This window comes from Pleurodeles waltl, chromosome 6 (genome assembly GCF_031143425.1).
Source record: "Pleurodeles waltl isolate 20211129_DDA chromosome 6, aPleWal1.hap1.20221129, whole genome shotgun sequence".
In the NCBI taxonomy this organism is placed as follows: domain Eukaryota; kingdom Metazoa; phylum Chordata; class Amphibia; order Caudata; family Salamandridae; genus Pleurodeles; species Pleurodeles waltl.
Window position 1 is genome coordinate 72,386,370 of NC_090445.1, and position 12,544 is coordinate 72,398,913.

General features: G+C 45.3%; 1 protein-coding gene across 2 annotated transcripts in view; it reads right to left on the minus strand.

Annotated features, from left to right (window-relative positions):
• LOC138299217 (E3 ubiquitin-protein ligase TRIM39-like) overlaps positions 1-12,544 on the minus strand; it is a 109,398-nt gene that overhangs the window by 44,412 nt on the left and 52,442 nt on the right. For both annotated transcript variants that reach the window (XM_069237342.1, XM_069237343.1), the window contains one exon: positions 5,264-5,379. In XM_069237342.1, the coding sequence (XP_069093443.1) occupies positions 5,264-5,379 (116 nt within the window). The remainder of the gene's footprint in view (positions 1-5,263; positions 5,380-12,544) is intronic.

Here is a 12,544-nt window from a genome sequence, read left to right on the forward strand (position 1 = left end):
ATTTACTGTGGCATTTAGGACAGAATCGGAACGGGGTCCGTTCCATCAGTCTCGATGTTGCACGCGGTCGGGCCGACCAGGCCCCGACGGGGGATCGAAAATACCCCGAAGGGTTACCGGAGCTCTTTAAGGCTCGGTGTCGATTTGCCCTAACTATCCCGATACCGAACTAAACAATACCGACGAATTTTCCGTTGATTCTGACTAACTTTCCGACCCGAAACACGGAGCGAAAAGGAACACGTCCGAACCCGATGGCGGAAAAAAAACAATCTAAGATAGAGTCGACGCCCATGCGCAATGGAACCGAAGTGGGAGGAGTCCCTCGGTCTCGTGACTCGAAAAGACTTCTTCGAAGAAAGACAACTTGTAACACTCCGACCCAACACCAGACGGTGGACTATGCACAGCATGTGTATCTGCAGCTACACATGTCACCGAACATACAATTTCACTTCAATACTTTCCCACTCTGCAGGGGCTGACTATGGTGCTGATGTATGCCTCAGCCTAACATATATCAAAATAACTGTCTGGTTTGGCGTCTGCTTTTTTAAATTCCATGTTGTCTTATGGTGGCCTATATTTTTTTCATAGGGTGAGAGGATGCTGTCTCACTGTCAATGATGTCGACCTTTTCTTTAGCACTATCGAAGCATTGGTCATCCCTAGAATTGACTATGCTAATTCCCTCTTCTTGGGTCTCTCCAAGGGCCTAATTGGCAGACTCCAATTAATACAGAATCAGGCTGCCAGACTTCTGTACCAACAACCTCACAAGTGTCATATCACTACCCTGCAGAGGGAACTTCATTGCTTACCAAATAAGCAACGCTCAGTTTTCAAGGCCTGCTGTAATGTCTTCGAATCCTTACGGCGCCACAGCCCTATCTTCATCTCAAGTTGGATTCATAAATACACACTTGGTCATAATTTAAGATCCACCCATCTGGATCTTCTCTCTATCACCCACCCCGTCAAAAGGAAGACACTAAGTGGTTCCAGTATTTCAACACTTGTTCCCCCCATATCTGGAATACCTTCATTTCGGACATTAGATTTGCTTCCTGTTATTCTAAATTTAGGAAACTCCTGAAGGCTTGGCTTTTTAGATTGGTGTAGGATTAATTAGCCAGAGAGTATAACTGAAGTACTGCTTCAGAAGCTCCAGCGCCATGAGACCTTTTGGTGTATGTGCACTTTACAAATTTAGGTAACATAACACATTCAGCAGTCCCAGAAGTAAAGAAAGCAGTGGTTTTGGTGCTGCCATTGGATAGTGAGCCTCCGGTATGACAGTCTGTTGCCTGAAGAATTTCCAGTTCAATATTTAAATTTGCTGCTCCTTTAGCAAGCACTTCCTGCAAGGTTATTTTGTCATCTAGCCGTGATAGATAGGATGTTGAATTAACTGGGGACGTTAGAATGTATTATGACACTGTATCATCAGAGTCCAAATGTGTGAGTCCTGAATTAGGTCTATGCCTCTTTTTTATTGTGTGATAGCACAACCCTAGTCCTTTGTTGCCCTAGAGGTGTCTGAGATGGTGTAGTTGGTTTCCCCCTTATGTAAAGGTGACCTAGACGATGTCCTTGACACCTTCTTTGGAGGAGATAGCTTAAGTGGTCACAGAGGCACAGGGTCCTCAAAAGGAATGATCAGCCTGAAATGATGCAAAGGAAGTGGAGCTTTATATAGCAAAAGCATTGGCCTTGCCCGGAAAAAATGCCTTGAGGTCGTTCTCTCTCCCTGCCACCTGATTTTCCTCTCCTTAGATCTCACTCTATATGAGTCTTTGTCAGGAGGTTGCAGGCTCTCAGGAGAGGGCTGAGAAGCAGATCTCTTCTTTCTTCTTTCTTTTCTTTTACCTTAACATGGTGCATCATGCCCTTCAGTCTTATACCTTCCTAAGAGTTTTTTTTCTTTTTAAATACGCACAGATGTCACACGTGAGCCTGAGAATGCCTTCTTTCTTCACATGGTGGATGCTTAGCAAAAACTAGAAATCACTGCACTAGATGCAAGATTGTTTTGAGTGAAGCCTCTTAAGTGCTCAGAAATCATTCTTGCTAGCTGAAAAAATGGACTTTGGCGACATCTATCTGTACAACACACTGAGGGTAATGGAACCTCACAGAGTCTAAAAAAGGACTCTCTCACTCTTCTCAATGCAAGTCTACCAGGAGACAATTGTACCTTCATGCACATGCAGTTTAAGCAGGTTTGCATTGGAGATGTTTTATTGCAGTCAGAAAATAGGCATTTTGAAAGTTTATAATCCACAGTCAGGAACAATATTGCCATGGATATGTTTTACTACATGCACATAGGAAAAAGAACTGGTTTGTTAATTCTGTGGACCAAAAAATAGTTTTATGGGGTCCACTCATGCAGCACGGAATTATAATTGCCAAGGAAAATCCTACAATGCAGGAGGATTTTTTTTTTTTATTGGTTGAATTAACCCTCTCGGGCTTGGAATTTACATCAGAAAGTCTGCTTTGGAAGCATAGTCTGCTGCCAAGAATCAGTTTGTTGAAAAGAGAGAGCTGCCTTCTAAGATTTTCTTTCTTTCTTTCTTGAACCCTAAGATTGGAGGATGCCCCTTTTTATGGACGAGCGAAAAGCGCTCCGTCTATTCTGTAATCTTTGGGCTTCAAACCACGCCCATGTCAGGTCAGTCACTTACATTGGTTTGTGGGCTTGCCTTTTAAAATCCGCTTGCTTTCATTTGTGAAAGGCATGGATACGACATGCCTTTTCCAGTGTTTAGCCCACCTACAGAGCACCGGTAAACCTCTAAAAACATACAAGGCTCGATGTTTTCAGCCTGGGGTCCGGACCACTTTATCTGTTTATTTTCCATGGAGCGCGATCGCGTTGCATTTTACATAGTGCAATCTTGCTGCGTTTTCTTTTCCTTTACAACGCTAATAGCTCTAACTCGAGCAAATGCGAGACCTGTTGCATTGAGAATGCTTGTTTACTGATGCTTTCATTTGCAAAACCCCCATTGCTTTGGTAATTACATTAGCTTTTTTCCATTTGTTCTAAGGGCTTATCTATCTGAGGTCTGAGGCGATATTTCCCTATCAAGGGTATGCCAACAAAGTTAGCCAGCACTTATGGCAAAAACAGAAATCCACAGCTGTGCATGTCTTCCTAGCACTCCCCTTGGGTGTTCACTGGCTTCTGGATGAGTCAGCAGAATTTTGAGTGGATTTTAAGTAGGTTTTAGTAATATGATATTCCCTTTCTTTTGCGCATCTTCTATGAACTCAACCTCAACTCACTGCTAATGTTCCTACCTATTAAAAATGTCATAGCAATTTGCTATATGCCATTGAGCGGCTGCTGCTGTTCTCACTTTCCTCCACTCTGCATTTAATCCTCTGCTATAGTTTACTGGCAGTGGCTCTTGATTGGGCCTTCTTCTTTGCTGTTGCAGATAATAAAGAATCAATCTCCATGTACGTCCTAATATGTTGTGGATCCTGACTGATCTGTATATTTCTTCTACATTTTTGATGTAATTTAGCTGTGGCTAGCTTTAGAAATATCTCGGTGCTCTGCTGAATAATTTCTGGCAGCATAGGATGATATTGATGTTTTTATGTTGTGTACTTTATGTCTGAAGTAAGAAGATGGATTCTTCCAGACCTGCATCCATCTGGACTTCATACAAGCCGGCAGTTCTCTTAATAACACAATGACATAGAGACGTCATCTGGGGGCAAAACTCTACTTGGGTGAATTGGGGGGTATAATATTTTCTTTTAGTTTTCCCAATTTCAGTATCTTCTCTAGGCCTTTTATAACCCAGTGGCTTTGGATTCCTATGAGCAGCTAAACTATCTCAAAACTGAGTTTCTTCTTGATCAAATATGCTATTTAAGCACAAAGAGTTTCATCAACCTATTTGCCTTGAGATCCTCAGGTACGGCTGAGGTTTTCTTCCCTCTCTTAAACTCGATCGTGCTCTGCAGTAGAGTTGATGTCTTTTGACAATTGCTTTCTGAGGACCTTTTCTTTGGGCCTGTAAAGGATGGAATCTTTAATCAACTTTTAAATATTCCTTGTTTGTACATTTATATTTGGATCAGAAGGATGTTTCGTATAGAAACTATCTACAACAAGGGTTTTTTGTGAGAAAGTTTTTTTTTTAAATGTTAAGTGCTTTGACTGGTGCACAGTCTCTATAAATTACTAATTGGTGGGGACCCATCTTTGCTTTTCAAAAGGTATGAGCTTTTAAAGCACCTGCCAGTAAAAGTCATCATGTGATATGGAAGTACCTTGCTCTTTAAAGTGCAATGTTTTCATGTTACTGAGACGACCTAGCTGCATTTCTCTTTCTTTCTGCACCTTTTTCATTCAGTCCTTGGGCACCTAGCAGCGTCTCGAGGTAATTCAGTCGAAACATAATGATTTACACACACACGTGATCCAGGCACACATTATCTGGCCAGCTTTATATTAATGTTCAGACCACACAACCATGGACCCAGGAAGTTAGACAGAATTCTGTAGAGCCTGCATAGATAAGTTAAGATTAGCCAGTCCCTTGACAATGACTCAAGCTTCCAAGATACAGGTGGTCATTATGAACACGGCGGAAACAACCACCGTGTTCCTGCTGGCGGTCAAATTTATGACCGCCAGTGACCCCGGAACCCTGCCGGCCAGATAATGAACTTTTCTGAGAGCGGCGGGTGGAAACATTGTTTTCGCCCACCGGCTCACAAAAATGCTCGGCAGGACATTGATGGAGGCTCCATCAATGCCTCTGTGCGGCAGGTGCAGTTGCACCCATCGCGCAGATCACCTTCGCGATGGGGCTCTGCACCGGGGCCCCTGCACTGCCCTTGCAAAGTGCATGGGCAGTGCAGGGGCCCCCTGGGGTGCCCCGGGGCACCCCCTCCGCCAGCCTTTTCCTGGCAGGTTATCCCGCCAGGAAAAGGCTGGCGGGAAATGAAACATTATCCGCAGGGTAGCGCATCTACCCTGGCGGATGGTGTTTCAACCCGCCGCCTGGCTGCCTGACGGCGGGAGCCTGGCAGTGGGTGACAGCTGCGGTTGGCAGCCGTCACCATGTGCATAATATGTCGGTTCGGCCCGCCATGCCGGCTGGCAGCTTCAGCCACCGCTGCCGGCATGGCGGGCCGAACCGCCATGTTCATAATGAGGGCCACAGTGTTTTATTGTTACCTCACTCACAACGTTGATCAAACAGACAATACTGAAATATTTCCTTCAAATTACCTTTGTAAATGGCCATCATTCTCTGCAAGTCAGTGTGCTGTGTGCAAAAAGTGCGCAATATTTTCTCACGCTCTGGAGACTCAGCCTCTGGTCGCTGAACCTTTACAGCTTCACACCTGGAAAGAGAAAACAACTGTTTTATATACAACTCTCACCTTACCAGGTAAGAGATAGGCAGACAGGACCCCCACAAAGGAGTTACCAAGGGCAAGGAGTGTCTACCCTGAGACTAGTTAGGAATAAGGGACCTCCTGAGGGTCAAAGAATGACAATGAGCTTCTACTGGGAGAATTATGTGAAATTCTGGTGAAAAGAGTGACATGAAGCCTCTAAGTGAAACATATCACACTAGAGATCACCCACAGGTTAACAATGGTGACCAAACCTTTACAGCTATAAAAATGAGCAATACAAAACCTCACAATGGTAACAATGTAAATCGACTTTCTTCTGTAAAATAGAATATATTAGCTCTTGAGGGGTAAAAAAAGACAGAAGACTTCTAGTGTGATACAAATTAAACATCTCTGCCTCTTATTTAGCTTCTGTCCATTTTTAACCAGCACTCAATGCCGAACCAATGTTTTCTCAGATTTGTTAGTTCATTGTCTACCTGTCCATCAGTTTTCTAGGTAACAGGGTATAAACATGCTTTATGCCCCTATCATAGTAAACCTAGTTTGATCTTGGTAAATCCCTATAGCCCATGGTCACATATCAGTCCATATTGTAGTCTTGCAGAGTGTCAGATATATATTTATTATTAATTGTTTACATTTAAGGTTTAAAAGGTTACAATATCAGGGTAACTTGCCCTGTGCCTTCTTTTGGTATCCAATGGGTAGCAATAGACTATTTAAAATCCTTAATGATACTTTTATAACCACAGGTACTTCCTAGAGTATACACTCCACGTGTCTGCATACTCACCCACCAATAAACTAATAGTTAGTTCCTTGAATAACTCAGTGTGTCACCCAAATACAAAATGGCCTTAAGTCAGCAAATGAAAATAATAAACAGAGACACTGCAGCTAAGGTTCATACAAAGTTTATTGTTTCTGCCACTAAGGTGTGTGTGTCAAACTAATATTTACCACGTGCTGAGAATATATATTTTGGATCTGAAAAACTATCCGATTGCAAGCCATATTCGATTATCCTGTTATCTACACAGTTATGCATCACCCAATTATACTTCAAGAAAATTTCAAAACAACCCCCAAAAGCTGAAGACATAGCTGGATGAGCGTCTGGCATATTCGGGTGTTCTAAATATCCAGCACTGATTCTGTAAGAAAGTTTTGCATCGATCTGACATGAGAATATTCTGGCTGGCCCCTCCGAGTTATGACCAATGAAAAAGTAACTGTCAAACTTTGCGGAATATTAGTGCCCTGAAATGACCAGTTGAAACTCTACTGCTGCAACGTATTGTTCTTAAAAAATGAGGTCAACATGTGAAAATAATTCTATCCACTACAGACTGGAAATCTTGCAGTTAGATATTTGGGGTAGCCTATAGACACAATGGGGGTGATTCTAACTTCAGCGGGCGGCGGAGGCCGCCCGCCGAAGTTCCCCCACCAAAATACCGCTCCGCGGTCAAAAGACCGCTGAGGGTATTTTGGGATTTGCCCTGGGCTGGCGGGCGGCCGCCAAAAGGCCGCCCGCCAGCCCAGGGCAAATCAACCTTCCCACTAAGATGCCGGCTCAGAATTGAGCCGGCGGAGTGGGAAGGTGCGACGGGTGCAGTTGCACCCGTCGCGTATTTCTGTGTCTGCTAGGCAGACACTGAAATACTTTGTGGGGCCCTCTCACGGGGGCCCCTGCCGTGCCCATGCCATTGGCATGGGCATGGCAGGGGCCCCGCGGCACCCCCTACCGCCATCCTGTTCCTGGCGGGCGAACCGCCAGGAACAGGATGGCGGTAGGGGGTGTCAGAATCCCCCATGGCGGCGCAGCAAGCTGCGCCGCCATGGGGGATTCTAAGGGCAGCGGTAAACCGGCGGGAGACCGCCGGTTTACCCTTTCTGACCGCGGCCAAACCGCCGCGGTCAGAATGCCCTGCGGGGCACCGCCGGTCTGTCGGCGGTGCTCCCGCCGACCCTGGCCCCGGCAGTCTGAGACCTCCGGGGTTAGAATGATGGCCAATGTTTAGTGTATTTTTTTTATTAATGTGAAATTTCCCTGGACACTCCCAAACATTTGGCTTTTTAGTCCATTTTAGAAATTACTAAAGGCCAAGTAGTGTATACCATTACTTAGTAACTTTCCCATTAGAAAAATGTCTTCCACTGATTTTTAATTTGCTCAACTGGCAGTGACAATATGTCTCTGAAAGGTGGTGGAAAATAGAAGTTAATTTTGAGTAAGATAGCATTTTCCTATATGCATTATAATTAAATTTCTAGCTTGTGTTTTATTCTGGGGTGCTGCAACTTCATCTCATTGTGGATATGCACCTTTAGGTTTGGCATTAGCCAAAGCATTTTGATTTTGCTAAAAATACATATACATACTTACAGAGGCTTTCACTCATATTTTGCTAAACTCACCACAGCATAAAGCATTAGGCAACCCACTTCAAAATAGCCATTCAGGCTATCATTGAATGTTACCATTAAAGGATGGCTGCCTGTGAATCTGAACGTGCGCACACAGGTGCCTTGGACTTTCAAAAATGGCAAGGCCATGTGGTTGGCAGCAAAGCCAGACGTATTGGCTTTTCTAATAATTGTTAGACGTTGAAACTGGGTTACGCTAACTTATCCAATTTTGCTGAGTAATTGTGAAAAATATGTCTTAATGTGCTTATTTCTGGACAGACGATCATTCTGTTATTTTGTATTCTTAAAATTGCATTGATTCGTTTTATGCTGTAATGCAAAGTTTCTGATTGTCTACATAAACTTTAAAGTATTATGATATTGTTTATATGGGGGCGACATGAAACCCAGATTACAAATGTCAGAGATGGTGGCACAAAGGCGATATGGGAGCCACAGTTTAGTGCTGAACCCTACTACAAGGATCTCCATCTTTTTCAGCTAATATACGTGGCCAAAAACAGGAGAGCTCCCTCTATGGGTTCTCAATGCACGTATCCACACACAAAACACCTTAGGCTCCCAGTGTTATGGAAATGTCAGACATTTTCCTCTTTGACTTCTTATCCTATGACACAAACTATGGTGCGAAACGGGTGACAGCCACATAAACTGCTGCAGAGAGATGCAAACATGCATCCATCTGGAATAATGGCAACTTTTCTATAACAAGGGGTAACCTTTCAGTGGGGGGCATGGCAGAAGGCTGCTCTTCTCATTCTAGACCAATTGTTACAACAGAGAAAATTAAACTTTTTCAAAACACTACAAACAGAATTTAGTTTAGCCCCAATGCAAACATGGAGACAAATGTGCAAGTGGTTCAGAATATGGCCACTGGATCTCCCAAATTCCCCCGTTTTACAACACTAAAGGCAATGGTGATTATTCAAAGGGGAAACAGAAGGGTTTTAAGTTTGTTTGTACCCCACCTACACTCAAACCCCTCATGTGACACCTATACATCAAATGGAAGAGACTACTCCATATGAAATACACTGAAGAGGGTTGAGATAACAAAATAGATAACCAAGAAAAAGGGCTAAGAGAATCCAGAATGAAGTTCTGTCTTTCTAACACTTTGAAAGATTGGTAGTCTTATCGGGGACAGGATTACTACATCATTCTAACTGCTGGAGGTGTGAACAACTTAGATGCAACACACCACTCATCTTCTTTGATCGTAAAGTTCTGCACAGCTTTTGGTTATCACTACCCATAACAAGTAAAGTACCCGGTCTCCCCTTCCTTAACAAACCAGGCACAATGGCTATGTACCACGTCTATAAACAAGGTCAACATCTGTGTACCGCGACACCGGGGATGACAGCATCTGCACCAAGATAACGAATGGATCACTGAAGCGCGTGAAACAGCCTTATATGAGAGGCTGATATACAAACAACAGGACTTCAAATCTATAGGATTCCCATCTTTTTGATGATACCCACACAGGGGCTAGGCTGGCATGTTTGTACATACATGAGGTTACAGACTGCCTGCTTTTTGTTAACCCTTTTCCTTTCCTTAATCTACTGAGCGCCTGCATATATCCTCCACACGTGCCTTCATGGGAAATCAACGGAGTCCTTGAATGGCCTTCTTCCTCTCCAGCCGCTTGCAGTTCGACAATAGGACCCACATCAGAATAGGGAACAACAGCGTACTATGATATGTATTTATAACTGCAGCAACTACATTTGTTAATTCTAGGAGACAATATGTTCATGCAGCTACTTACAAGTGAAGGAATCTTATTAGACTTTCTGTTCTGTTTAGTATTTTATAATTTCTTATTGAGATAAATGAAGCAGTGTTGGCATAATAGAAGCACATAAGACTTCTACAAGATACAATGCTACTCGATACTTAAGAGGCACGATTTTGTATGTATGTAACCCTGAAATGTGCCAAATGCTGATTTTTCCTATATTTCTCTTATATACTGGTTTTTAATACCCTGAAACTAAATACTAAACAAATACAAAAAAGGAAAAAAGAAAGCATTATTTAATATAATTTTAATTGGATATTATTAGCCATATGAATTAATGTATATGTCACATATTACGATGGTTTCTGTTTTGATTTATGGTGTTGGATTTAGAAGTGAATTCATTTCTGCTGTACTTTTTTTTATTTATTTATACAATTTTACATAGTACCAACAACAACAGCCCCGAAAGCTCCACAAAGATCGTTAGAAGTCCATTGGCGTGTGCACAAGGTAGTCCGGAATAACAAGGCAGAGTCCAAGAAAGCAGAGTCCGCAACAGGGTCAAAACCCTAGATTCAACTACCAACCCATATACATGCCTATAGGAGCTGCAGAAAGCACACCCTTAGGGGGAACCGAAATACAGAAACTCGTGGGGCAAAAAAACAATAACAACCGTAACAGTAAAAGGACAGAGGCGGCCGAACAGATCCACTCAGCAGCAACGCCCAACAAACACCATTTTCCACACATACAGGAGCAATATTCAGTCCAAACAGTCTGCACATATGCTCACACCCATCAACTGGATGCTCTCAATTTTAACCAGCGGATTCCAGATAGGAACGGAAAGGCGCCCAGATATCTCTCGGACGAGAACGTGCCGGGGCCAACTCCCAAAAGATGGACAGCTGCTCCTGACAGAATGCAGCATCCCTCAGCCAATCATCCCCCGCGAAGCCCTGCCCCTCCCCCAGCAGACCACCACTCTTCGCCAACAAGAGCAACATTCCAACGAGACGTCGCCACTCCGAGGGCACCCCATCCAGCAGACCCATCAACGCCACCACGGGAGAGAAAGGCAAAGCCAGGCCAGTCATACCAGCTATCGCACACATCACTTCACCCCAAAAGACGCGTACCGCTTCACAAGTCCACGCCAGGTGCAGAAAGTCAGCGTCCGGGGCAGAGCATCGCTCAAAACGCGCATCATCCTGCAACCCCATTGTCCGTAAAGTGAGGGGGGTATGGTACAAGCGATGCAGGAATTTGAAGTGTATGAGCCGTAATCTATAATTGGGCGACAGTGCTCTCATGTGCGCACAGCAGCTTCTCCACATAGCATCGGTGATCTCCTCCCCAGCATCTCTCTCCCATTTGACTTTCGCAGCCTCCACCCCCACCCGTCGCTGCTCCTGCGTACACCTATAAAGTTTGGTAATAAGATGACGCGGGGACTGCACGCGCCAAAGCAACTCAAGCGCCTGACAGGCCTGCGGCATAGTCGGAAGACCAGCAAAGCACGCCCTGAGCATTGCATATACCCGCAACAAATACAGCCTATGCAGAGCATTATCAACCCCATCGCCTAGCGCCTCCTCAAGCGCCCGCAGACGCTCATTCAGAAACCAGTCCCCCAGCAAAGACAGTCCGGAAGCAGAAAGGATGTCCCGCAGTCGCACATCACTTGACATTCTCTCATCCGCAACCTCCAGCACCGGCATCGCAGGGGCAAAAGGCAAACCTTCACCCGACCGGCGCAACAATGCAGCCCAAGACCCAGCCGTGCACGCAACTGTGTTCACACCCCTGGGACGAGTCAGAGTCATGCAACCAAGCACTCTTGGCAGCCGGTCCGGCCATACCGCATCACTCTCTGACGCAAGATGAGGTAAATATCTCACCGGGCGGATCCAAAAGTATGCAAAGTGGGCCTGAGCACAGTAATAATACAAGTCCAGATCTGGGGCGGCAAGCCCACCCAACTCAAATGGCAGCGTCAGCTTCTCCCATGCGATCCTGGGCTGCCTGCCAGCCCACACCAACCGCAAAAATGCCGATCGGAGTCTCTGCAGAAAGCTCAGGGGCAGCACCAGCGGGAGATTAACGAAAAGATACAGAAATCTAGGTAAAACCACCATCTTGGCAATGCCAATGCACCCAATCAGCGAAAGCGGCAAGGAGCGCCACATCTCCAGCCTGTCCTCCAACCAGGCCACCAACCTACCATAATTGGCAAGCCACAGGGTCTCAACATCACAGCTGAGCCATACGCCCAGATAACGGACCGGGCCCTCCACCCACTCGACAGGATAGCGCGACGAAAAACGTGCGGTGCGGTGAGTAAGAGGAAGCACCACTGACTTGGACCAATTCATCACTATGCCAGAGAAGGTACAGAAGCGGACAACCTCAGTAAGCAAAACATCCAAGTTCTCACTCGGCTCACGCATATACAGCGCAATATCATCCGCGTACATAGAGACCAATATTGGGAGCTGCCTAAACTGCAGTCCCCTAGGATTATGGTGCTGCCTCAAATAGGCCGCCAACGGCTCCATCGCAATAGCGAAAAGGAGCGGGGACAAAGGACACCCCTGCCGAGTTCCCCGGGCCACCGGGAAGGCCTCCGAAATACATTCATTCAACCGGAGCCTCGCAACTGGGTTCGTATAGAGCAAGCGAATCAGCCCAATAAAGCGCGCACTCATACCTACCCTGCCCAGCAGCGCAAATAAATAGGGCCAAGACAGGGAATCGAACGCCTTTGTCGCACCCAAAAACTCTGCAGCCGCCTCATCCTCCGCCGCGAGGCTACCCAACACCGCAAAAAAAGTGCGCAAATTATGCGCAGTCGAACGCCCCGGCACAAAGCCAGACTGATCCGGGAGCACCAGCCGCAACATCAACAGCTGCAACCGAAGCGCAATCAACTTAGCCAAGATTTCATTGTCA